The sequence below is a fragment of the Borostomias antarcticus genome (genome assembly GCF_949987555.1).
Source record: "Borostomias antarcticus genome assembly, chromosome: 15".
Taxonomy (NCBI): domain Eukaryota; kingdom Metazoa; phylum Chordata; class Actinopteri; order Stomiiformes; family Stomiidae; genus Borostomias; species Borostomias antarcticus.
Window position 1 is genome coordinate 15,827,022 of NC_140248.1, and position 25,000 is coordinate 15,852,021.

The 25,000-nt window shown below is 48.1% G+C and overlaps 4 protein-coding genes across 4 annotated transcripts in view; 3 read left to right on the plus strand and 1 right to left on the minus strand.

Annotated features, from left to right (window-relative positions):
- LOC311318571 (protein phosphatase 3 catalytic subunit alpha-like) overlaps positions 1 to 29 on the plus strand; it is a gene marked incomplete at both ends in the record, with an annotated part of 39,099 nt that extends 39,070 nt beyond the window's left edge. Inside the window, one exon of the mRNA XM_084449932.1 lies at positions 1 to 29. This exon is cut by the window's left edge and continues 150 nt beyond it. Within this exon, the coding sequence (XP_084306058.1) occupies positions 1 to 29 (29 nt within the window).
- Positions 30 to 3,865: 3,836 nt separating this feature from the next.
- Positions 3,866 to 7,411, plus strand: ecscr (endothelial cell surface expressed chemotaxis and apoptosis regulator; the record flags this gene model as incomplete). The annotated part of the gene is made up of 8 exons (XM_084450283.1): positions 3,866 to 3,916; positions 4,656 to 4,769; positions 5,368 to 5,496; positions 6,477 to 6,572; positions 6,834 to 6,867; positions 6,959 to 7,029; positions 7,191 to 7,279; positions 7,403 to 7,411. The coding sequence occupies exons 2-8, from the start codon at positions 4,670 to 4,672 to the stop codon at positions 7,409 to 7,411; spliced, it is 528 nt and encodes a 175-aa protein (XP_084306409.1). The 5' UTR covers positions 3,866 to 3,916; positions 4,656 to 4,669.
- A 646-nt stretch (positions 7,412 to 8,057) lies between these two features.
- dnajc18 (DnaJ (Hsp40) homolog, subfamily C, member 18) lies at positions 8,058 to 14,510 on the plus strand. Its single transcript, XM_084449334.1, has 8 exons — positions 8,058 to 8,633; positions 9,093 to 9,270; positions 9,454 to 9,599; positions 10,184 to 10,390; positions 11,057 to 11,169; positions 11,912 to 12,021; positions 12,734 to 12,906; positions 14,372 to 14,510. Exons 1-8 carry the CDS (start codon positions 8,507 to 8,509, stop codon positions 14,494 to 14,496), a joined length of 1,179 nt encoding a protein of 392 aa, XP_084305460.1. The 5' UTR covers positions 8,058 to 8,506; the 3' UTR covers positions 14,497 to 14,510.
- A 3,935-nt stretch (positions 14,511 to 18,445) lies between these two features.
- The window catches only part of brd8a (bromodomain containing 8a), a gene marked incomplete at both ends in the record, with an annotated part of 11,668 nt that continues 5,113 nt past the window's right edge, over positions 18,446 to 25,000 (minus strand). Inside the window, 7 exons of the mRNA XM_084450284.1 lie at positions 18,446 to 18,505; positions 20,905 to 21,187; positions 22,208 to 22,276; positions 22,471 to 22,563; positions 23,030 to 23,245; positions 23,665 to 24,146; positions 24,730 to 24,887. Coding sequence (XP_084306410.1) covers positions 18,446 to 18,505; positions 20,905 to 21,187; positions 22,208 to 22,276; positions 22,471 to 22,563; positions 23,030 to 23,245; positions 23,665 to 24,146; positions 24,730 to 24,887 — 1,361 coding nt within the window. The remainder of the gene's footprint in view (positions 18,506 to 20,904; positions 21,188 to 22,207; positions 22,277 to 22,470; positions 22,564 to 23,029; positions 23,246 to 23,664; positions 24,147 to 24,729; positions 24,888 to 25,000) is intronic.

A 25,000-nucleotide genomic window follows, 5' to 3' on the forward strand; every position in this document is an offset into this window, starting at 1 on the left:
GCACCGACGACAACAGCAACATCCAGTGATGCAGCACGTCTCCCCAGAGCCCGCGACCCGGGGCGGCCTGAACACAGACACAACAATAACCACAACAACACACCCACAGACACAAAACATGGCATCCGCATCTAACGAGCCGTCCAAATTATAGTAATGAAACATCAAGTCCTTAATCTCAAGTCCTGTGGTTTATTTTCTGACACCAGGTCACAGGGTCACGGGGTCACGGGGTCGAGGGGGAAGTGATCTTAGAAGGGGAGGGGGGTGAGTCTTATTGGTTTCTGCTCCTCTCTGGTATGTGGATTGGAGTCCGAGGTTAGGGCATGAGACAAGGAGAGCCCAGAGGGGTAGGAGGAAACCTGATTGGCTGATAGGATGTCAATCAGCTGGTCCCCTCGCTCTCAGTCCAATCACAGACCGAGTGGGCGGAGCTCTGACATCTGTTCCATCTTCATATGGTCTGACAGGACACACCACAGTCCAGCACCCGCGCAACACTGACATTTTGCTATTTTGATTATAAGAGTTTCACTCACAAACGTATCTCATACAGAAATAATCACACTACTCAACATGTTTTGTTACTAGTATTAATGAAAAAAAAGACAAAATTGTTTGTAAGAAAGGACATTTAAACAGAAAAATGTGTGCATTTTACTACTTGCAATGCAATCTTACCCGAGAACTTTTCTTTATTGATTTCTTTAGCGGTAAGATGCCTGGAGCCTGCAGGGGAAGGGGGGTCAGGGGTCGCGGGGGAAGGGGGGTCAGGGGTCACAGAGGAAGGGGGGGTCAGGGGTCATGGGCTTGGCTGTGGCCTCACCACCAAAGCCACGGTCCCACATGTCTGGGTGCTGCAGTCAGAGCTCGAGGTCTCGTCTCCCCAACCTGTTAGTTTCTCACCTGCCTGTAACTAAAGAGAGAGAATGCACATAGTCAACCCTGCTGATGCAGCTCGAAAAAATACAAAAACTATTATCATATATATATATGATAATAATAAAGATGGATAATATGAAGACAATGATTTTTAACAGCATCTACAGTATGGAACGCATCAATGCATGCAATTAAGTTCCTTATGGATATGTGAAATTATAATTGTGATGTGTTTCGATATAGTAGACTTGAATTATTTCCCTCTTCAAATTATATTTGTAAAAGTTAGCGTTTTTTTCTTTGCTTTTTTGTTTGTTTTCATTCTTGTTTCCTTTGTTTGTTTTTTCATTGATATTATTTTATTATTGTTGATTTTATTTTTTTATTGTTTTGCTGTATAGACACAGTTGCTCTTTTGAAGGTGTAAAGCCTTGTGTTTTTTGGTTCTGTTGGTGTACAGAAGTCGTTCAATAGTGTGAATGAACATATTACTCAGTGAAAAGCAACATTCAGGCTGCCAAAGCATGATCGCATGGTTTGTTCAAATGTAAACAAATTGGACACAAAGAAAATATTGTGTCTCACTTACTTTTAAAAGGAAAAAAATATATTCTAATTATATTTATTGATGATATTCTTATTCTTATTATTCTTACAATTAAGCTTACAATTATTTTTCCTTGGTCTATACGTGGTTTATTTCGAAGAAGGAATTTCATGGATTTTAACTTGTGACAATTTTTTCTTGTAATTATCTCTGGAACTAAGTTTTGGCATTTGACTTCCTAAACGATACACACATTGTAAGCATGCCCTATGGGACAAATCACTTTTTTTACTCTTGAATAAAATATGCATGAACCAATAGTTTGGCTGACAGTTTCTCCTTGTAATACTGCTCCACATATACTCACATATAGTCACTAGTCACATATGAAGGATGAACTGAAGGTAGGCATTGTGTGTGTGTGTGTGTGTGTGTGTGTGTGTGTGTGTGTGTGTGTGTGTGTGTGTGTGTGTGTGTGCGTATGTGCGTGCGTGTGTGTGTGTGTGTAAGTGCATGTGTGTGTGTGTGCATTACTGTATTTATTAAAGAAACTGCTTCCTCAAAGCCACCGTGACTCGCAGGCAGACCTCTGTCCGGTTCTCATGAGGTTGGTCCATCTGCTTCCTGACATTCTTCCACAGGAAGCTCTGGTTCAGGCAACCACTCCCATCTCACACTGCACTAACAGTTGGCCGTACACTCACGGCTCTATACACCAATATTTCACTCTCATACATAGTCATAGTTTTAAGCTTAGACTATAACCTAAGCTATCACTTAGCTGACACACACACAGACACAGGGGACACATACTCTTAAAAACCCTAATGACGGATATTTCTGCACCTGCGTGACCCCTCATACATTCACAGGGACACGCAAACACACACACTCATACACACATTTTGATACAAACACGTATATACAAGCACACAGACGGACACAGATACTCAAACAGGATCTGGACATGGATGTGCTGCGCTGCTCCATCGGTCTGCTGAGTGTGCTTCTCCTCCACGGCCCAGCGGAGACAGGTCAGTGGTGATGAAGCCAAGACACTAACTGGGAATCGGGCTAGTGGGAGAAGATCAGACATTTTTTAAGATAGTCATTGTTTGATCACTCATCAAAATATTGTCAGTTCTCTGTCTTTTATTCAGTTCATCAAACATAGAAGCGGCCATCTTGCTAAAAAATAATCTATATTCCCGGTCAGTGTCTTTAGTTCATGTCCTATCTAGACTGACCTGCTACAGGATCTTCCCATATAACTGGTCCATGTGTCCGTGAATAATCTGATTGAATTGCCTCCAATGACAAATGCATTGATGACAAAAGCATAAAGGTCTCTGCTTTGGTTATAGACATATTACTGACATACAGGATGTTATCTTTTATCGTCAGAACCTACACTTTCCTAAATAAAAAGTACTGTGTAGAGCCATGTCCCTGCAGCGTTCTAGATCGATCAATTAGAACCATTTTGGGCTCTAAGTAGCACTTTGCTTTCATAGAACCCTGTAAAAGGTGCGTTTTGGAACCCCAAATGTTTCCATCTGAAAAGGATTCTATCTGGAACCTTTTTACAAATGGTTCTAGAATGTTTTAAATAATACTTAGAGGAACAAGCTTTAATAACCGGAGATGTTTGTTACACCCTCAGACCAAAGGGCAATAAATGGGACAAACCAGACAGACATCCTGATGGGTGGACCCACCATGTCCTCCACGCCTGGAACATATCTCCCGGGTGAGTGGCTGTGTGTAAAAGACTAGCCCAAGGTCAGGATGATGTCATTCATACATACTGGAATACAGGACAGATTAGTCCAGCTTCAAAGGACTATCCAACAAGGGGATAACAAGCAGATCCTCAAGGTCTTAAGATAGCGAAACAATTAAAGCCCTTTATATACAATAACAAGTTAACCATTCAAGATGAGTCCACACTGAGGTCAAGATAAAGGACTTTTGTTTCCACCCGCAGTCGTCTTAGTAACACTGCCAGCCAGCACTGTGGCTGAGGACACACCCAGACCTCCGCCAGCATCTCAGGACAATGTTGTGACAACATCTCCCACCTCCACACTCTCTGTGAAAGGTACTTTTGTTATAAGCGGTCAGAAAAAAATAGTGGTGAAGGTGAGATTGTCAGAGGTTTACTGCAAATCATTAAACCAGGAAGCTTCCATCCACGCTCATGGCTATGACAGAGCTCAACAGCTTCTTCCAAGCACATGTTGGAGAGAAAACCAGTACAGAACTGTTCCAAGAACCCATGTATTACAATCGTCATTACTATTTTGTAACAAATATTCTGTTTGTGTATCAGACAGTTGGACACATTTTTAAACATGTTTCCAAATCAGATACACAGAGCCAATGCGTTAGATATAGATGATTTCTACCGTTGTTCTTCCCCAGGGGCCGGTCCCTTCACAGAAAGCTCCTCTGTGCCACAGCCTCACCAGTCCTCCCCCTCACCAGGTAATAGTACCATTTATTTTCTTTAACGCCTAATTAGCATGTCACCTCACATTCAAGCCCTCATCAAAGGCACAGTGGGTTGGTCTTCACTAGAACGCACCACAGGGCGTAGATGTAAACAGAACTGAATCACAAGCGCTTTGAGCTGCAGTCTCATCACTCTGAAAAGGTGGGTCAAACCCCACTCTGACTGAGACACGCTATAGTGAGCCAGTAAACTATCACTGTCCACTACCCAGCTACGCCCAACAAGTAAACTATCACTGTCCACTACCCAGCTGCGCCCAACTAGTAAACTATCACTGTCCACTACCCAGCTACGCCCAACTAGTAAACTATCACTGTCCACTACCCAGCTACGCCCAACAAGTAAACTATCACTGTCCACTACCCAGCAACAGGCCCAACAGGTAGGACTTCAGACAGCTGTACATTAGTGCATAATGTAGCCTACTGTATGTACATCTATTTACATTATTATTATTATTCTTTTCATACAGTATTAACTATTTTAATCATTGATATTTTAATTCACTTCTTACTTTCAAATAAATGTTAAATTAAAAAATATGATTGACCTATTATGCTGGCTCTACAGATACATCAAAACTAGAAAAGCCCCCTCCACTTCCACGTTTGTCAGCTGTACATGCTGACGGCATGCGTCATGGGTTGGGGACGACAGGTTCACTGTGCACTTGTTTCAACAGTAATCATTGACTGATGTTATACCTTACAGGAAGCACAGACAATATGACATCCATGTCACCATCCTCAATGCCACTGACTGCCACAAGCTCTCCTCGGGTTGAAAGACATGCCACAAGCTCACAGGCCTCAGCTGCTCTTCCAGGTAAACTTCGCCTCCAGAGGCGAAAGGAATACAGACACATTCTCAAGTAGCAGGACAGCTACTTCAGACGGATTCCACTTCATCAGAAATAGAAGTTACTCAACTAGTAAAAAGTAGCTAATCAAAAAGTACTCAAGTAAAAGTATTTTTCTTTGTTACTTTAAAAGTAAAAAAAAGACTGTTCACCAACTTGAATTAGATTTTTCCTGCATGGCACACCAAGTAATGCCATTAAAGGAATAGGACTTCCCAACACAGGGAAACGTGTTTGAGCACCACCCCATAGTGACGCCAACAGGCTAAAAGAACGATACGCTCAGAGTGAATCCATGAAGTGTCAACAATTGTAGTCTGTATTTACCTGCTGGTGAGAAAAAACTCAAGTACTTCATTGAATTCATTGAAAATGTACTCAGGCGTCATCAAGTAGGCTACTCATTGTATTGTTGTTTGACCCTGATAAATTCCCTACTAAGATAAACTTCTCAGAAATGTAATCTGTCCCATCCACCCCATCCTCACCACTGAGAATTCCTGATCCTAGTAGAGTTGCTGAATGTTTGCTTTCATAACTGCTGGTGTCTGTGTTGAACCTCAGCAGGGTCAGCAGCTGCCACAACAGCCCACTCCGACCCCTCGAACACCTCCCCCAAGAGACCCCCAGACACACAGATGGACCTTCCCCCCACACAGCCCCCAGATAACAGCCTCACCATGGTGGCCTTTGGTATGATGATGATGATAAGGAAGAGGAGGAGGAGGAGGAGGAGGAAGAGGAGGATGGTTTATGTTTATTTTGGACCCCCATTAGCTATTACCTCAGTAACAACTATTCTTCCTGGGGTCATGGGTGTGTTGGTAGTGGTGGTGGTGTGGGTGGGGAGGGTGGGGGCGGTGGTAATGACCATAATGAGGATGTTGAGGATGAGGATGAAGATGGTGGACGTGGAGGTGATGGTGGTGATGATGATGATGATGATGGTTGTGGTGGTGGTGGTGGTGGTGGTATGGGTGGAGGTTAAGGTGGAGGTAATGACCATAATGAGGATATTGAGGATGAGGATGGTGGATGTGATGGTGGTGATGATGATGATGATGGTGGTGGTGGTGTTGGTGGTGTGGGTGGAGGTTAAGGTGGAGGTAATGACCATAATGAGGATGCTGAGGATGATGATGGTGGAGGTGATGATGGTGATGATGATGATGGTGGTGGTGGTGTTGGTGGTATGGGTGGAGGTTAAGGTGGAGGTAATGACCATAATGAGGATGCTGAGGATGAGGATGGTGGATGTGGAGGTGATGGTGGTGATGATGATGATGATGATGATGATGATGGTGGTGGTGGTGTGGGTGGAGGTTAAGGTGGAGGTAATGACCATAATGAGGATGCTGAGGATGATGATGGTGGAGGTGATGATGGTGATGATGATGGTGGTGGTGGTGTTGTTGGTATGGGTGGAGGTTAAGGTGGAGGTAATGACCATAATGAGGATGCTGAGGATGATGATGGTGGAGGTGATGATGGTGATGATGATGATGATGGTGGTGGTGGTGTTGTTGGTATGGGTGGAGGTTAAGGTGGAGGTAATGACCATAATGAGGATGCTGAGGATGAGGATGGTGGATGTGGAGGTGATGGTGGTGATGATGATGATGATGGTGGTGGTAGAGGAAATACTCCCTCACTGGGCTGTCCTTGTCCCACAGGTGTTATGAGCTTCATCCTCATACTTATTATCGTCATGGTGATCTTAGTGACAGTCGTCAACCTGAAAGGACGATGGCGGACCCCCGAGGCCCAGGGTAAGCGCGTGTCAGTGAAGAGCACTACTCTGAAACAGGATGGATGAGGAAGTGCAATGTGTTCATCTGTGTTCATAGCTGCTTTGTCTCTTCTGCATCCTTTAGCATGGATGTTTGCATTTACTGTGCATGTTCTATCCAACACAATATGAAAAACATGGCTTGTATGTCTTGGAACCTTGGTTGACTGGTGGAAAGCAGATTGTGGACTCGAGGCTTATGGCAATGCAGTACAAATCATCACAATTTTCTCTTTCACAGGTAAAAAGAGCAATGATTCTATGGTGTCGGAGAGGTAAGCACACCATTCATCCGTGGGCTAGATTCAATAAGATCTAAACGTATTCAATCCATGTATGTTTATAATGAATCATTTTTTCTTATAGCAACATGACAACCAATGCAGAAAAGGAAAGCATCACTTTAGTGTCTATAAAAACTATCAACACAGAGACAGGTAAGGACTGGCAAGAAGTTGTGATTTGAATAGGCCTAATCCTCAAGTGAATAACGAGGTTGTGATTATTTTTCTGTCAATTGTTTGTCTTTATTGAGATATCCACAGAGACAGCCGGGAAGAGTGAGCGATAATGTTCCCATCTCTCTTTTGATCCCCAGACACAGACTCCCCGCAGGCGTCCTCTGCTCACAGTACAACCTTGGACATTGACAACCAGGAGTTTAGGCAGGACCTACTGAATAACAAGGTGGGCTTAAGACTTCAATGGGAGGCAATGTTCCCTGTATGGCAACTTGTATAGGTAGAATATTTGTTTGGTTGTTGCTTTACTCTGAATTGAGGCTAATTGTGTTTTCTTTCTTCATTGCAGCTGGTGTGAGGAAAGGGAGGTGTCATTGTTTTTAGTGTACTGTACATTCCACAACGTCCTAGATCAAGTCACCTCCACAACTTATCCTATTGCTTTTTTTGTTTCAGTCTTCAAATGGAATACTGGGATTCCTTTTGTTGCAATATTGTGTTTGGTTTTGGGAGTCTTTTACATTGATACAAATACTGAAGTGTTCTTAACTGTGCTTTATCCATTTTATGTTCTATAGATTACGTTAAATAACAATGTTTCCGTTAATTTGACGAAAGTATTGTTTAAATACTGTAAAATTAAAAAAAAACAAAAAAAAAACTGTTGTGATCGCTGGTTGCTGGCATTTGGCAAACTATAATTATGTTGCAAACAGCCGCATCGCTCCGTTCAAACTGCGCCAAGGGAAGGACGAGGACAGTTAAATCAAATCGAATCAAGGGGGTTTATAGCAGTTTCACAAGCGCAATTTAAAGTGCTTCACAGTAGTAAAACGAAGGCAATACAAAATCAATACAGTAAAATGACAAGGGATAAAATCAATACAATATAAATGATAAAAACAGTAAAACGATTAGATAAAATAACAACAATAAAATCAATAAAATATGAGCAAGCGCGGCGAATCTGTCAGTTCAGAGATGTTTCCGTTTCCTGTTGGCGATGGAGTTACGAGACATTTCGAGATTAGCTACATTTCTCCCTGCCCTTAACGTTACTGAATTGTCGAACATTTAACAAATGCCATATCGGTATTGCTTTGACAGAAAAATAGCCACACGTGCTCCTTCTTTCGTGCTTCACTTCAAAGGTTACCCAGCGTCGTCGCTATGATATCTGATACTGCGAAATCTCGTAACGTTAGCTAGCCAACCGAATGCTGTTGGCTAGCTAGTTAGCACTAGCAATTAGCTAGCTCCGTTGTATGTAAACAAATCTGGCTCCGTTTATATTGTCAGACTGATTTGACACACCTATGCTAACTAGGAACAAGCAATCAATTTCTAAAAGGTCAACTACATTCTGCAGTGAGTGTTTTTAAGCTTCAGTTAGGTTAGCTAGCTACTTATCTTATCGCGCTAACCACAAGAGCTGGCTGTCATAACCAATAAAATGGATAAGGAAGAATCGGAGCGCTTGATAGAGAAAGCTAAGCTGTGCTTGAGATCTGGACGGAGAGAAAGGGCACTTCAACTGCTGTATGAAGCACAAAAGATTTACCCCAGCACTCGGGCCAGAGGTAAATGTACCATAAATGGCCGTCTCGTTTTGTTCGCCTTGCTTGCCAGTTTGAATGTTTAAAATAGAAAGTGCAACGTCTGTATCTTGTGAATTACGTAATCTGCATAACGTTTCTCGGTTTAAATAATGACGTTTGAAGATGTTTTGATGCATTTTGCGATAGCAACGATAGAGGTAGTATAGTTAATCATTCTTTTCTTTATTTTAATTCATGGCATTTCTGTAGCTAACATGTATTGCACGCTGTATTGATATTGGTTTTTCATTTCGCATGAGTTGGCACTGGCATCAGTGTAACATTAGATGTCAAGCTTTTATTTTAGCAAGATGGTGATGCTGTCCAGCTATTTGAAGCCTAGTGCCTTTCCTGAAGTGTGTAGTCAGTGATAGAGGGATGAAAGTCTGCTGATTGTCTGGCACTCTCCTTAGCTGATCCTTCTCTCCTTCTTTGTTGAAGTCCTGATCGATGCCATAGTGAGGAACGGGAGTACCGCTGCGCCAGAGGGGAACCATGTCCCACCTCCACGAGGCTGGAGGAATGAGGATTTTGGTGAGGGGAGGGGGGAGGAGGGGAGCGCGGGGGCCAGCGAGGAGAAAACCAGCTACACAGAGGAGCAGCGTCAGGGTGTTCTCAGGTACACACAACCCCAGGATGTCTCTCTTCTCACATTACAACCACAGCACCCTTACTGGACGGTTATTCTAACCCCCGTTGTTGTTCTATATATGCCACAGTCATTTGAAAACACTCAAAGCATCAAACGTCTGGTTGCTCGTTTTCACCTGGTATTCAGCGAGTCTGTGCTTTGACCCCCCAGGATAAAGAAATGCAGGGATTTCTATGAGATCCTTGGGGTTTCTAAAGACGCCAGTGACGAGGACCTGAAGAAGGCCTACAGAAAGCTAGCTCTGAAGTTCCACCCTGACAAGAACTGTGCTCCGGGCGCCACAGATGCATTTAAAGGTAAAGGATCAGGCTTCACTGCTCTCACTGCGGCCTGCTTCTCATATTCCCCTGTTGAACTTCCATCTTCTGTATTGGGCTAATGCTCTTTCTCTCTTATGGTCTCTCTGTGGTATATTTGTAATGTAAATTAAGGAGAATGTTACTGGTAAGGTTATTGCTAGATTGAGTTGCTAGGGAAGGTTTTGGTCCTCTCTTGTGATTGGTTCATTTAAAACAAGGGTCGACCGTTAACAAGTTCGCTCAGTTGTGATATGGTGTCCAGACGAGCAACACGCAATGAATGTCTAGGAGAACAAAGAATAAAGACGTGATCTAAAGGATAAACGGAGCTTGGAGTCATCGTTAAATGAACCCACAGAAAAGACACAACACTCCATCTCTCTCTCGGTCTGTCTCTCTCTCTCGGTCTCTCTCTCTCTCTCTCTCTCTCTCTCTCTCTCTCTCTCGGTCTCTCTCTCTCTATCGGTCTCTCTCTCTCTATCTCTCTCGTTCTGTTTCTCTCTCTCTCTCTCTCGGTCTGTCTCTCTCTCTCTCTCTGTCTCTCTTTCTCTCTCGGTCTCTCTCTCTATCTCTCTCTGTAGCAATAGGCAACGCGTATGCAGTGCTGAGCAGCCCTGAGAAGCGTCATCAGTACGACCAGTACGGCGAGCAGGCTCCTGCTGAGGGTGCCTCCCACCCCTCCGCCCACGCTCGCCACGGACGCCAGCGCAGCTTCAACAGGGACTTCGAGGCCGACATCTCCCCCGAGGAACTCTTCAACATTTTCTTCGGAGGAAGATTCCCCACAGGTGGGCGTGCGTGACGGTCGTCGTCAGATAACGACGGGACAACCGTTAGCGAATGAGTATGTTTGCGTGAGAGAGCCAGTATGTGTGAGTTCATGCATGTGTTAGTCTTAAGCCGGGCTCAGACTACAGGATTTTTGGGCCGATTTATCCCCGATTCACCCCTCCCGACAATCGGAGGAATCTGGTCTGGAACGTTGGTCGGGGCCCAGATGATCTTGTAATGTGAGGGGTTTACAGATCCAATCTTATACCTCCCGATCGGCTCGTAGACCCATCGGGGCCGCCACGATAATGTCAAACATGTTTGATATTTAAGATTATTACGTCCCGACTTTACAAGTGAGACGGCGAGACCAGTGGTTCGTTGCTCCCTAGGGCACGATAAGATCCTGTAGTGTGTGATGAGCCGTTATTTTCAAATAGTGCTGTGTGTGCTTGTTTGAGATGCGCAAGAAGAATATCTGTTAAGATTCTCCTTATGTGCGTGATGTAACCCGATTTCGAAATTGGTTAGGATTTTAAATATCCTGTGTGATATTGTAGTGTGAGCCCGGCATTAAAGAGGGAGTGTACAGTGTTCATGCTCGTCGGCCCGTGCTGTGTCTGTCCTAAGCCGCGTGTTGAGGTGAGCGTCTGGTTAACCGGTGGCGTGGTCCATTTCCTCAGGCAACATTCACGTGTACACCAACCGAGGGGCCACCTACTCTCACTTCTACCAGCCCCGGCGCCGGCGGCCCAACGAGCGCCGCGAGGAGGAGGGGGAGGAGAACCGCAGCCAGGTCAGAGGTCATCGCTAGATCGCGTCCAAACATCCACGCTCGCTCTTGTACACGTTGACGGTTCTTTGGGCTACTGCTCGCGTCCTCTTCGGTTTATTGTGGGGGTGGGTCTTTATTCGGCCACGCAGTGACACACACAATTACACACAGTGGCCGGCGACGCGGCACACACACACACACACACATGCAACTTTCGTGTGTCGCCGGTGGAAACTGTTCCCTGCATTTCTCCCATCCAAGCCGTCCTCCTCCAGGGGCAGCCAGGAGCAGTGGGCAGCCATCGTTCATGGCGCCCGGGGACCAAGTCTAAGTGCTCAGTCCAGGTCCTGGTCAGGGACCGGACTGAAGAGCCTCTGTTCTTCTGCATGTTTTTTTGTATTGGGTTCTTTGGGAGGAAACCCTTGTGAACACGGGGAGAACATGCAAACTCTGCACAGAAAGGCCTGGAGACCTTCTTGCTGTGAGGTGACGGTATAAGTACTGCACCACCTGATTTTGGGACTGGTTTTGGGGTTCAGTGTCTCCCTCAAGGACACTTCAGCACACAGGAAGCTGGGATCGAACCGTGGACCTTGCGATCCCCAGCTGGCCACTCTACCTCCCGAGCTACGTGCCGCGTTGAACATTGTATTCTGAGAGGATTGCTGAGTATAGTTTTCAGCCTGCGTATTATTGAGCGCGTTCCACCTGAGGTTTCCGGTTGTAGTTAGCTGTCCTGATGTGGTTTTCCCTCCCTGTGTAGAACACCTTCACCGCCCTGCTGCAGCTGCTGCCTGTGCTGCTGCTCATCCTCATATCGGTGTTCACCCAACTGATGGCCACCAACCCACCCTACAGCCTCTTCTACAAGCCGTGAGTCTGCCCAGCACCAGCGCTGACCAACCACACACACACCGCACAACAGGGAACCATCTGCCCAGCACCAGCGCTGACCAACCACACACACACCGCACAACAGGGAACCATCTGCCCAGCACCAGCGCTGACCAACCACACACACACCGCACAACAGGGAACCATCTGCCCAGCACCAGCGCTGACCAACCACACACACACCGCACAACAGGGAACCATCTGCCCAGCACCAGCGCTGACCAACCACACACACACCGCACAACAGGGAACCATCTGCCCAGCACCAGCGCTGACCAACCACACACACACACCGCACAACAGGGAACCATCTGCCCAGCACCAGCGCTGACCAACCACACACACACCGCACAACAGGGAACCATAGATACTGACCAAGACCGGTTCAGTCTATTTGAGACGGGACAATGCATATCAATCAACAACTAATGTTAATACACCAGATTTAGCCAGGAGGCTGATTTTCATCTGTGTTCCCTGGCCAAGATGTTATAAATAGGCATCCTAAAATGACACAAGATAAAAGTAAACAATAACACAGCATCATACAGAGCATATGAAAAACACAGTTATAAAGAAAAACAAATCAAGGAAATAAATACACATAATAGCTAAGGATTACATTTAAATGATGATATGGATGCAGTTCTGGTTTTCCTGAAGCCGTCATTCATTGGGCTCTTTCCCTCAGGGCCATGGGACTGGTGGTCTCCCGGGAGACGCAGAACATGGGCGTGCCCTACTACGTGGACAAAGGCTTCCAGAAGGAGTACCGCGGGGCGTCGCTGGACGAGCTGGAGAAAACCATCGAGAGCGACTACATCGAGCACCTGCAGAACACCTGCTGGAAAGAGAAGCAGCAGAGTAAGGCCCGCCTTCCCGCTCAGCTTCCTGCCTTCCTTCATCCAGTCATCCATCTCTTCATCCAGTCATCCATCTCTTCCTTCATCCAGTCATCCATCTCTTCATCCAGTCATCCATCTCTTCCTTCATCCAGTCATCCATCTCTCTCCTCCTCTGAGAAACACATGATCCGGAGAGGCAGCAGGGAAGGATTCATGTTAGTGTTCAAACCGCGTGAGTCGGTTCAGTAGTAAGGCCATAGAGATGTGAGTCGGTTCGGTAGTAAGTGAGTCGGTTCAGTAGTAAGGCCATAGAGATGTGAGTCGGTTCAGTAGTGAGTCGGTTCAGTAGTAAGTGAGTTGGTTCAGTAGTAAGGCCATAGAGATGTGAGTCGATTCAGTATTAAGTGAGTCGGTTCAGAGTAGTAAGGCCATAGAGATGTGAGTCGGTTCAGTAGTAAGGCCATAGAGATGTGAGTCGGTTCAGTAGTAAGGCCATAGAGATGTGAGTAGGTTCAGTAGTAAGTGAGTCGGTTCAATAGTAAGGCCATAGAGATGTGAGTAGGTTCAGTAGTAAGTGAGTCGGTTCAGTAGTAAGTGAGTCGGTTCAGTAGTAAGGCCATAGAGATGTGAGTAGGTTCAGTAGTAAGTGAGTAGGTTCAGTAGTAAGTGAGTCGGTTCAGTAGTAAGGCCATAGAGATGTGAGTAGGTTCAGTAGTAAGTGAGTAGGTTCGGTAGTAAGTGAGTCGGTTCAGTAGTAAGGCCATAGAGATGTGAGTAGGTTCAGTAGTAAGTGAGTCGGTTCAATAGTAAGGCCATAGAGATGTGCTGAGACCAGGGTTGGAGTTAATTCTGATTTGAGTTGAGAAATTTGCTCTGAAATTCCAAATCGATGGTTTTCATTGTAATTGTATGAAAAACATGCCATTTCTAAAATTCAGTGTCCTATTCAGTTGTAGGGGTGCTGAACACATTGTGATCATGTTCACCGTATCGCCCAATCAGGCTGCACGGAGCAGAGTAGGCTGCAATGACAACATTCCACATATTATCCGCAGCCTTCAGAATTCGGTCCAGCAATTAGACAAGTGTGTTTCCCTGCAGAAGATATGACAGTTTGAGGCCTACATCCAGGACACAATCATCCAGGACACAATCAAACACGTTAACCTCCAGGTCCGTCACCTCGGACATATAGAAGGTTATGGATGGACATATCATGGTTTGGGATGGATTTCCAAATTTGGAAATGTTTTATGAAACATTAGACATATTTATCTATAAGAATCTAGCTTTCATGATTCAGACTTCAGTATAGAATAATAATAATAATAATACAATTCCCTGTTCTCTGTCCTGGTCAGCAGAGTCGGACCTGCTGTTCTCTGATGCTGTTCTCTGATGCTGTTCTCTGTCCTGGTCAGCAGAGTCGGACCTGCTGTTCTCTGATGCTGTTCTCTGATGCTGTTCTCTGTCCTGGTCAGCAGAGTCGGACCTGGCCAACCTGGGGCAGCTGTACCGGGACGACCGGCTGAAGCAGAAGGCCGAGTCCATGAAGCTGGACCACTGTGAAAAGCTGTACCGCTTCGTTGGCCGACAGAGAGGAGAATAAGAGGCTTCGACACAGAGGGAAGAGGCAGGGGGTCTGGGGGAGGGTCTGAGAGAGAGAGAGGGGGGGGGGGGGGGGGTTCTGAGAGAGAGAGGGAGGGAGCGAGGGGGTCTGGGGGGGGGTTCTGAGAGAGAGGGAGGGAGCGGGGGGGGGGGTTCTGAGAGAGAGGGAGGGAGCGGGGGGGGGGGGGTTCTGAGAGAGAGGGAGGGAGCGGGGGGGTTCTGAGAGAGAGAGAGGGAGGGAGCGGGGGGGTTCTGAGAGAGAGAGAGGGAGGGAGCGGTGGGGGGTTCTGAGAGAGGGAGGGAGCGGGGGGGTCTGGGGGGCGTTCTGAGAGAGAGGGAGGGAGCGGGGGGGGGGGGTTCTGAGAGAGAGGGAGGGAGCGGGGGGGTCTGGGGGGGTCTGGGGGGGAAGGGGTTCTGAGAGAGAGAGGGTAGCTGTATCTTAGACTTAATGACGTAATCCACTATAGTATTGTTTAATTTACTTAATTTATTATAAATCAAATTTTAAGAAATGTCTTCAAGCAGAGCGCAGTGACAGCCAAAGCTGTTTGATGGGGGGGGTGCCTTCTCTCCTCTCTGAAGGAAGAGCGTCTGGAGCGTGTGTGTTAGCTGCTCGTCCTGCTGTGTGCAGGCAGCAGGGTCCAGGGCTGCTGGGGCTCTACGGGGTTGATCCACTGAAGCCCTGTGCTTTACTTCCTTACATTAAGGCTTGCTGACAGGGTTTGAGACGGTGGTGAGCTCACATGTTCACTTTCTATTGGTCACTTGTTTGAACAGTCAGTGTTTGTTACTAGGTTACTGATTTTATCTTCTCGTTTGTCACTGCAGCACTGTTAGTGATATCTACAGTAAGTGTAATTTAATAGTGAGATATGGATGTTTTTCAGTGCAATGACATGAAAACTGCTGTAACCTTAAACGTTTTCAGGTGTTTTGAGTAGAAGTAAGAACTTCTGTATGTGAAAAGACCAGTGTTGGGAGTAACTGATTGCAAAGTAACGGATTACTGTAGTCAGATTACTTTTTCCAGTAACTTGTATGTATGAATGTAAGGGATTATACATTTGAATTCTCAGTAATCAGATTACAGTTACTGACCTAATATAAATGTGATTACTTTTGAGTTACTTACACGCATACCTGCTCCCTTTCATGTGGTTGCTATGTGCATGCGGTCTCTGCAGTCGTGGCTGAACTGACTGTTTGTCATCAGGGTCGAGATGTGAGAGTGCTGGTCTAGGATCAGATTGTCTTGTGTTTATCATGATCTAAGATGCAAAACTGATCCTAGATCAGTGCTTCTATGATTTGGGTAAGTATTGATCTGGTTTTACAAAGTAACTCAAAAGTTAAGTAATTAGTAATCTGATTACTTTTCACAGGATAAAGTAATCTAATTAAAATTCAGATAAAGTAATCAGTAACTTATGTTGATTACTTTTATTAAGTAATTTGCCCAACACTGGAAAAGACATGAAGGTTTTAAATACTACAAGTAAATAATATGTAGATTTATTTCTGTCTAGACAAAGGCAGGAGCTATACAGTATATCTTTAATAATACTAGATCCACTTTCATCCTAATCATGGATCCCTGTTGGATGTGAAACACAGGAATGAGTCAATCCCTGTTTTTGCTGCGCACTAAGACTTTATACCATAGTCCACTCACTGCTTGGTCCATTAGGTCTTATTGATTTGAAGCACTTTGTAATGCTGTTATGTTTTTTCGGAAGCTGCTATCCGGCCATTCACTACTGTTCACTACACTATACTGTTAATAGCTTCCAGGTGAATTTGTTTATCTAATGGTAGTTTCAATCTTCCTTAAGTCGGATCATCAAGCGAGCACATGTAGAATGCTGATTCATCACCTGAACGGCAGCGTCCACTACTGGCTAACAGGACTTGGACTGGTCAGTGATGGATATACAGATTGTACCCAAGTCAAGCTATACGACTCAATTCCACTGTCACTACTTGACTATGATGTGGTGTCTAGTTGATTTGTGCTAATCTGAGCAGGCTTCGGAGATGGTTTAATAAAAAAGCAACTCAGTTCCTGGGTGTGTCTGGGAAGTTTCTGTTTGTTCCTGATTGGATCTTCATCTTGGGTGGGTGGTGGGGGGTTCTTGTTTTCTTGAGCACCCATTAGAAATCACTCAAAAGAATTCTTGTCACCAGTATTTATTATTTTCCAAACATCCATTGCTGCCTTAACAAGGCCTTGTATGTACACAAACAGGACATGCCCGCACAATACCTTAGAGTATGCTAAAACATCACATTACACATTCACAATGCAAGGTTACTTATTAGTTTGTGGATGTGTTAAAGTGCAGCCCAGATCACCTGACCTGGTCTAAGACTCCTCACTCATCAGCTGACCTGGTCTAAGACTCCTCCCTCATCAGCTGACCTGGTCTAAGACTCCTCCCTCACCAGCTGACCTGGTCTAAGACTCCTCCCTCATCAGCTGACCTGGTCTAAGACTCCTCCCTCATCAGCTGACCTGGTCTAAGACTCCTCCCTCACCAGCTGACCTGGTCTAAGACTCCTCCCTCATCAGCTGACCTGGTCTAAGACTCCTCCCTCACCAGCTGACCTGGTCTAAGACTCCTCCCTCATCAGCTGACCTGGTCTAAGACTCCTCCCTCATCAGCTGACCTGGCCTAAGACTCCTCCCTCATCAGCTGACCTGGTCTAAGACTCCTCCCTCATCAGCTGACCTGGCCTAAGACTCCTCCCTCATCAGCTGACCTGGTCTAAAGCTGAATCCCAAATCGCGCACTTAGGCGAAAGTGCAGAGCACTCGCGGCCTTGTGGCCTTACATGTGCGTTCCCGCTAAGTCCACAAGGGCTCAGGGAAGTCCCAAAACGGAATTGCTAGGTCTACAAGTGCGCCACTGCCGCCATTTTGCGCACTTTAACCGCACTTACCGAAAGTCCGCAATTTCGCGGACTTAGGAGCAGAAAATACCCACAGTCCACCGTGTCTCATGTGACAGTGCTTGAGTGCATCACACATAAATTATGACATTTGCCGATAACACAACATTGATCTTGAAATCCACTTGCTGCAAACATATCCCACCCAACATAATTTTTTAAATTATTATTAAATTAAAACAGACGTCAGTCGGTCAATTTGCAGCGGAGAGCTGAGGAGCACGTCAGAGCAGCCTCTGCCTCGGAGGGACGCAGCAGCCAATGAAAACAAAGTGGGAGGGGCATTGAGCTAAACTGGCTTGGGAATCGTTGGCGCACAGCTGGAAGTGCTGTCCCATTTAATTCACAGCCCTGCACCCTCTGGCCCTTCCAGCTGACTTCATTTAAGTGCTCAGGCCGCAAGTGCGAGGGGCCGCAAGGGTGGTTTACGCACTCAGATTGGGATTCAGCTTTAGACTCCTCACTCATCAACTGACCTGGTATAAGACTCTTCACTCATCAGCTGACCTGGTCTGAGACTCCTCCCTCATCAGCTGACCTGGTCTAAGACTCCTCCCTGATCAGCTGACCTGGTCTGAGACTCCTCCCTCATCAGCTGACCTGGTCTAAGACTCCTCCCTCATCAGCTGACCTGATCTGAGACTCCTCCCTCACCAGCCCCCCCCCCATAGCCTTCCCTCCTGCATACTGGCATAATCAAACAAAGAGCCTCTGCTCTGAACACAACAGGAAGCTCCACTCAGGAGGCGGAGTCTAAAGGTTTCTACAGGAGGGGGACACGGGCCATTTCATCTACATCGCCAGTCACGGATTGCATCGCAGCCTTTAGCTGAGAGAAGATGAGTCCGTGTCAAATTTAAACGACAGGAAATGAGATGGGATTGACCCCCCACTGTGGCGTCCTCCATGCGAATCAATAAGGGCGTGACTGTGGAGAATATCAATCAGACAGAGGCGTCCCGGCGATGTCACAGCTCGGCCAGGGGACGGGCGCTCGCAGCTCACTTCTTCATCTTTAGGTCTGCCTCGATGGCACAACGGCGCCCTCTGGTGCCTCCATCCTGACAGAGCACAGTGAGGAGGAGAGAGAGGTAAGCTGCTGTGTCTCACTGGACTTTAATGTCTTCGGCTAGTAAGTAGTAAGTAAGTAAGCTTTATTTATATAGCGCTCTTCACAGCACGGATGCACAGAGTGCTTTACAGTAATAAATTAAAATGGCAATACAACACGAGACAGAAGGCTAGGAGGAAGGAAGGGTAATGGTCAGGACTGCTCGTGTGTCGGCGGTCGCCTCGGACATCGCCCGACCTTCCACAGGGCCGGAGAGTGTGTGTGGTATAGCTTGTATGAATAAAAATGAAAAGCATTTTCCCACGTCTGTAGGATTGAGATGGTGTGTGTGTGTGAGAAAGAGAGACAGAGAGAAAGGAGCCGTCTAGGTACTTACAAAGAGAGAGAGAAGGAAGGCAGGAGAGGCCATGGGAACACTGTCCTGTGAGAGAGGAGACAGTCAGAGAGGGAACCAACACACACACACACGCCGTAGAGAAGAGGGGCCGAGGAAAACGCACACACCCATAAGGGATGAGAGGGGTATTGGAGCGCACACACAAAGACACAAGACAAGGACAAGATTCCAGAGGGGCACAGTACAATCCTGTGACTGACGCCAAATATACAGAGCTACGGCCGTACGACTCCTTCACCTGTCTAGCCGTTGGTCACTTCCAAGTGTCTACAGTACGAGACCTCTGAAAACAGCTGAGCTGCCGCGCTAGCAGAGACGGAGGGTCAAGCAAGGCGGGGGTGCTGTGGCGGACATGGCGATGTGCTACGAAACACACAGTTACACCCAGACGAGGGGAGGGACACACACAATGACACACAGACGCACACAAGAGCAAACAGACAAACCAAGAAGCCGTGAGTGAAGAGGATGGAGGAGAGAGACAGAATGAGGAAGGAGGACAGGGAAGTGAGATGAAAGTGTGTGTGTGCGTGTCTGTGTGTGCGTGTCTGTGTGTGTGTGTGCATGCGTGTGTGTGTGTGTGTGTGAGAGAGACTAACAATGATTCTTGTTTGCTATAGGTCATTACACAGCCTTTATCAGTAGCCATGTGGATGTGAAGGGAGGAGGTCTGTTTCTCTGGACCGCCAGACTGTGATCTCCCATCAGTGACCAGACTGTTCTAGCAGGTCTGTGATCTCCCATCAGTGACCAGACTGTTCTAGCAGGTCTGTGATCTCCCATCAGTGACGAGGAGGAGGAACTGTGAGGAATGAACACCAGGTGGCAGCAGAGAGATGGAATAATGACCATGCAAGAGGAAAACATGGCATCCGATACTTTTGAGATTTCACGCAACATCTTGAAGAGCAGCAGAGGTCGTGCCTTCTACCAGCACGCTGGGCTCTGCTACTGAAGTGCTAATGATGACCTTTGACCTGGTGCCTCTCAAACGATACCTGCCTACACCGCCCTCCTAGTCCCTCTCTCCTCCCCTCCCCAACTGTCTCCCTCCTCAGTCCTAGCCTGGTGAACCAGGCTCACCCCCCTCAGTCCTAGCCTGGTGAACCAGGCTCACCCCCCTCAGTCCTAGCCTGGTGAACCAGGCTCACCCCCCTCAGTCCTAGCCTGGTGAACCAGGCTCACCCCCCTCAGTCCTAGCCTGGTGAACCAGGCTCATCCCCCTCAGTCCTAGCCTGGTGAACCAGGCTCATCCCCCTCAGTCCTAGCCTGGTGAACCAGGCTCACCCCCCTCAGTCCTAGCCTGGTGAACCAGGCTCACCCCCCTCAGTCCTAGCCTGGTGAACCAGGCTCACCCCCCTCAGTCCTAGCCTGGTGAACCAGGCTCACCCCCCTCAGTCCTAGCCTGGTGAACGAGGCTCACCCCCCTCAGTCCTAGCCTGGTGAACCAGGCTCACCCCCCTCAGTCCTAGCCTGGTGAACCAGGCTCACCCCCCTCAGTCCTAGCCTGGTGAACCAGGCTCACCCCCCTCAGTCCTAGCCTGGTGAACCAGGCTCATCGCAAAAAAAAAGGGGACATTTTCACCAAGTCTGGACTTCCAGCTGCCCAGAGCGATTTGAGCTTTCCCAGGAAATGGGGCAGCAATCAGGAGACTGCATTTTAACTACTGTTCCGCCCCCAGTCCCTGATTGGTTCCAGTAGATGATGACAAGAAACACGACAGGAGTCCGCTAGTAGAATGGAGAAGAAGAAGAAAAGAAGAACAAGAGTATGCACTAGCAGAGTTTCTCAGAGGAAAAGACGTTTTCACCGTTCTTCTGACTGAATTTGGCAAAGGTTTGATCTATGTTTTGTTACGCTGACTGGCTGAAGGAGTTTGTCTATCAAGACAAGTACTCCCGCCCACTCAAATCGTTGTGATTGGCTGGAAGTCCAGACTCCATCGTGAAAACGGCCCCCTCCGGGCCCCTCTCCTCCTCCTGTCCCCTACCTTGTCAGAGGGGTCCTGCTTGCGGGCGTTCTCCCGGCCCCGCAGGCTCTTGGCGCTGATGCCCGACTCGGAGGTCTGCATGATGAGCTGCGTGGCCAGGAACTGCTGAATCTGCTCCAGCACGTCGCGCTGCATCTCCAGGGCCATGTGGAACACGTCGTGGTCAGAGCTGTTGTACATGACGGCGTTCTGGAACATCAGCATGATGTCACGCTGGAACTCGGCCGTGGTGCGGATCAGGCCGGTCTCGATGTTCTTCTTGATGGTGGACAGGTCCATGGGCCTGGGGGTGTGGGGGGGGGGGGGGTGATAAAGACTGGTCAGAACGGAGGAGTGGAGAGGTGGATGAATAGGAGAGCAAATGTTGTGATATATTTATGTATATTTGGGATAAGACATTTTTTAACTGTAGCTGCAGCAATGCACCCCAACCACTGGAGGGAGCCAGAGCACTAAGTAATTACTTAGGTGAAAAGACCTTTTTAATCAACTGACTTATACATGGTAGAGTCAATGCAGCCTCACACAGACCTGACGAAGACAACTTCACATTTGCAAAGAATAAAAGTATTTTTTGAAGCAGAGTGCTGGTTCTATATTCATTTCTTCACAGATATAATGACCAACAAACTCAACAGGCTGGTACGATGGTCAGCCCTGTCGCTGGACAACAACTGGACAGTCTGGAGACTGTGGTGGAGAGGAGGATGAGGGACAAACTGAAGTCCATCCTGGACAACCCCTCTCATCCCCTCCATGGCGAGCTGTGGGGAGCACCTTCAGCCACAGGCTTATCCCACCCAGGTGCGATACTGAGCGGCCATCAGACTGTAACAGCCCCTCAGCTCCCCTCTCTTAAAGACTTGGAGCCCCTCCCTTTAAGATTTTTCACTTTACATTTAAATTGTTATTTATTTTCCTTAACATGCTTCACTTGTTTATTATTATTACTATAGGAGTAGTAAAGGGAAAATGCATGTTTAGCCCTGTTTTGAGGTTACTTATGAACATATACAATGGTTCAGATCAAAACGTTGACAAAACTAGCACTTTTGAGAAAGTCTGATAATTGCTCTACCACCGTTTAGGTCATACAATGGATGTGGGTGGGCACCGTGAAAAATCATTCAAAAACATGTTAAACTCTTGATTTCAAAGACAAGAAGCTCCTCCTTTAATATGTATACTTTTTCAATTTACCCCCCCCCCTCCCCCCCGGGATTAATACAGTCTTATTCTCTCTTATCACACTGTGAGAAGTGACAGAGGTGTGAGAGGAGCGGTCCAGTCGTCCCAGAGTCACCTGTGAACGATGCTGTGGTATCCTGGAGCGATGTCGTCGGTGACGGGCTGCAGGAACACGTTGGCATACCTACCAGACACACCGGAGGGGTCAACTCATGACTATACCATGGACCAGACCTGATAGTAGTGTGAAATTGTTTGTGTTATCGTGTGTGTGTGTGTGTGTGTGTGTGTGTGCATGCGTGTGGGTGGGGGGTTGTGAGCGAGCATGTATAACATCTCCTTGGTGTGTGTGTGTGTGTGTGTGTGTGTGGTTCTGACCTGTGATTGGCCGCGGCACGCCAGACCAGCATGATGGCTTTCTTCCAGATCTTCTGAGCCTGGATGGCCTCCTGGTCCTCACTGCTCATGGAACTGACCACCACGCCACAAGCAGAGAGCCAGTTCAGCTACGTACGCGTGTGTGGCGCGCGTGTGTGTGTGTGACTCACAACTAGGGATGCACCGATATGAAAATTTTGGCCGATACTTATAACTGATATTAACATTGCTGTCATGGCCGATAACCGATATTTACCGATGTCGATATGATCTGTATGAAAACGAAATGAACAAAATATTTCTATGATAATCAAATGTCATACATACTGAAAAACACATGGAAGCACTATCTCTCTATCTCCAAAACATTTGGAAAAGCCGATAAATCCTAGATTTACTCCTCTCAAAAACAACACACACAACAGCAGTTATACAGAAATAATTATCGGCTGTTCACATCGGTCCTGTTTTGCACATCGGACCGGTACCGATATATTAAAAAATGACTAACATGGCCCGATACCGATATGATTGCGGATATGTCTGCTTCCCTACTCACAACTGTGACGAGGCCGGGCTGCTGGGGGCGGAGTCGGCCGTGGCGTGCAGGTGCAGGGAGGACGAGGCCGTGTGGAGGCTGTACCCGTCCTCGCTCTCGCTGGCGGGGGGCTCGCCCTCCCCCTCCGCCTCCGACAGGTAGCCCTCCGCCCCCTCCTCGTCCACCCCGCACCCCTCCCCCCCCCGCCCCCGCCCCCCCCTCGCCCTCCAGACCCTCCTTCGCCTCCGAGACGCTGCCCTCCTCCCCCTCACTCAGCCCCTCCTCCTCCTTCACCTCCTGGAGAGAGAGAGAGAGATGTAGAGGAGGAGAGAGAGAGAGAGAGATGTAGGGAGAAAGAGAGATGTAGAGAGAGAGAGAGATTTAGAGAGAGAGAGATGTAGGGAGAGAGATGTAGGGAGAGAGAGAGCAAGAGAGAGAGATGTAGAGAGACAGGCATGGCTGTGTGTGTGTTGTGTCCTTGTGCAGGTGATGTACCTTGGAGTGTCTTCCTGTCACCGGGCCATCTTCAGGTACTGAGTCTAACAGAAGGAGAAAGAGAGAACCAGATGTGTGTGTGTGTGTGTGTGTGAGTGTGTGTGACTGTGTGAGTGTGTGTGAGTGTGTGTGTGTGTTTCAGGCGCCTGCCATGTGCGCACAGACCTGCACAGCTTGTGTCAGCCCCCTGCTGTGTCCACTGCTCACTCTCGCATTTGATGATGCTGTGAGGAGAGGCGGGGCCTCCAGCCGGCCCCTCCCCCTCTGCCCCGCCCAGGGCCTTGGTCAGCAGGAAGGGCGTGGGCGGGCGGTGCTCTGGGGGCAGGGCGGGGGAGGCGGGCGGAGCTCCGACGCCCAGGGGGAACACGGAGGGACATCTGTCCCCATCACACCGCAGCGTCCCTCCTCTTAGCTCCGCCTCCACCGTCCCCTCCAGGCAGCCGTGGATGGAGGCGGGGCCAGGGGCGTCGCCTGGGGGCGGGGCGGGGCCGGCGTCCGGAGGCTTGAAGGGCCCCACCTCCCAGGGGCTGGACAGGGCGTGGCCGGTGTCCTCGCACAGAGACAGGGCGTGGCCAGTGTCCTCGCACAGAGACAGGGCCGCCTCCACCGCCGCTGCGTCCAGGGCCTCGCCATTCTCGTCTCCCTGGAGACGAGGAGGACAGGACGCAGCCTCGCCGTTAGCCTCAACACCACATTACCTGCTGCATGACCTCAACACCACATTACCTGCTGCATGACCTCAACACCACATTACCTGCTGCATGACCTCAACACCACAAGAACTCTCAAGATTCCACCCCCACAATCACACACACTAAAAGGTAGATGATCTACTGTCCAATCAAACTCTCTGCCTGCCTCAGACAGGAAACCAGGTGATCTGTAACATGAGAGAGGGAGGAGAGAGCAGAGAGAGGGAGGAGAGAGCAGTGAGAGGGAGGAGAGAGAGCAGTGAGAGAGGGAGAGAGCAGTGAGAGGGAGGAGAGAGCAGTGAGAAGTAGGAGAGAGAGCAGTGAGAGGGAGGAGAGAGCAGTGAGAGAGGGAGAGAGCAGTGAGAGGGAGGAGAGAGAGGGAGGAGAGAGCAGTGAGAAGTAGGAGAGAGAGCAGTGAGAGGGAGGAGAGAGCAGTGAGAGAGGGAGAGAGAGGGAGGAGAGAGCAGTGAGAAGGAGGAGAGAGAGCAGTGAGAGGGAGGAGAGAGCAGCTCTTTCCAGGCCCGTCGGAAGCACCTTGTCCTCGATGATGGCGATGATGTCCCCCACGGTCTCCAGGTCCAGCTCGTCACCCATGTAGGACACGGTCACCAGGTCGTCCTGCCCCAGCTCAGGACCCTTGCCCTCAGCAGGCTGGCACCCGGGGGGCACGGCCCGCGCCATCTCCTCCCCCTCTGCACACACACACACAGTCAGACGTCCACACGCCTCCTTCACAACCAGGACAGGACAGGACAGGAGGTTCGTCGAGATGAACATAGTCTTGTGTCCAATCCGTCTAATATCT

Bases quoted from the DNA above. Each gene is read 5' to 3' on its own strand.
- dnajc18 (XM_084449334.1), top strand. From the start codon at position 8,507: ATGGATAAGGAAGAATCGGAGCGCTTGATAGAGAAAGCTAAGCTGTGC. The intron at 9,271-9,453 runs GTACACACAACC...TTGACCCCCCAG, and splicing joins CAGCGTCAGGGTGTTCTCAG to GATAAAGAAATGCAGGGATT. The intron at 12,022-12,733 runs GTGAGTCTGCCC...TCTTTCCCTCAG, and splicing joins TACAGCCTCTTCTACAAGCC to GGCCATGGGACTGGTGGTCT.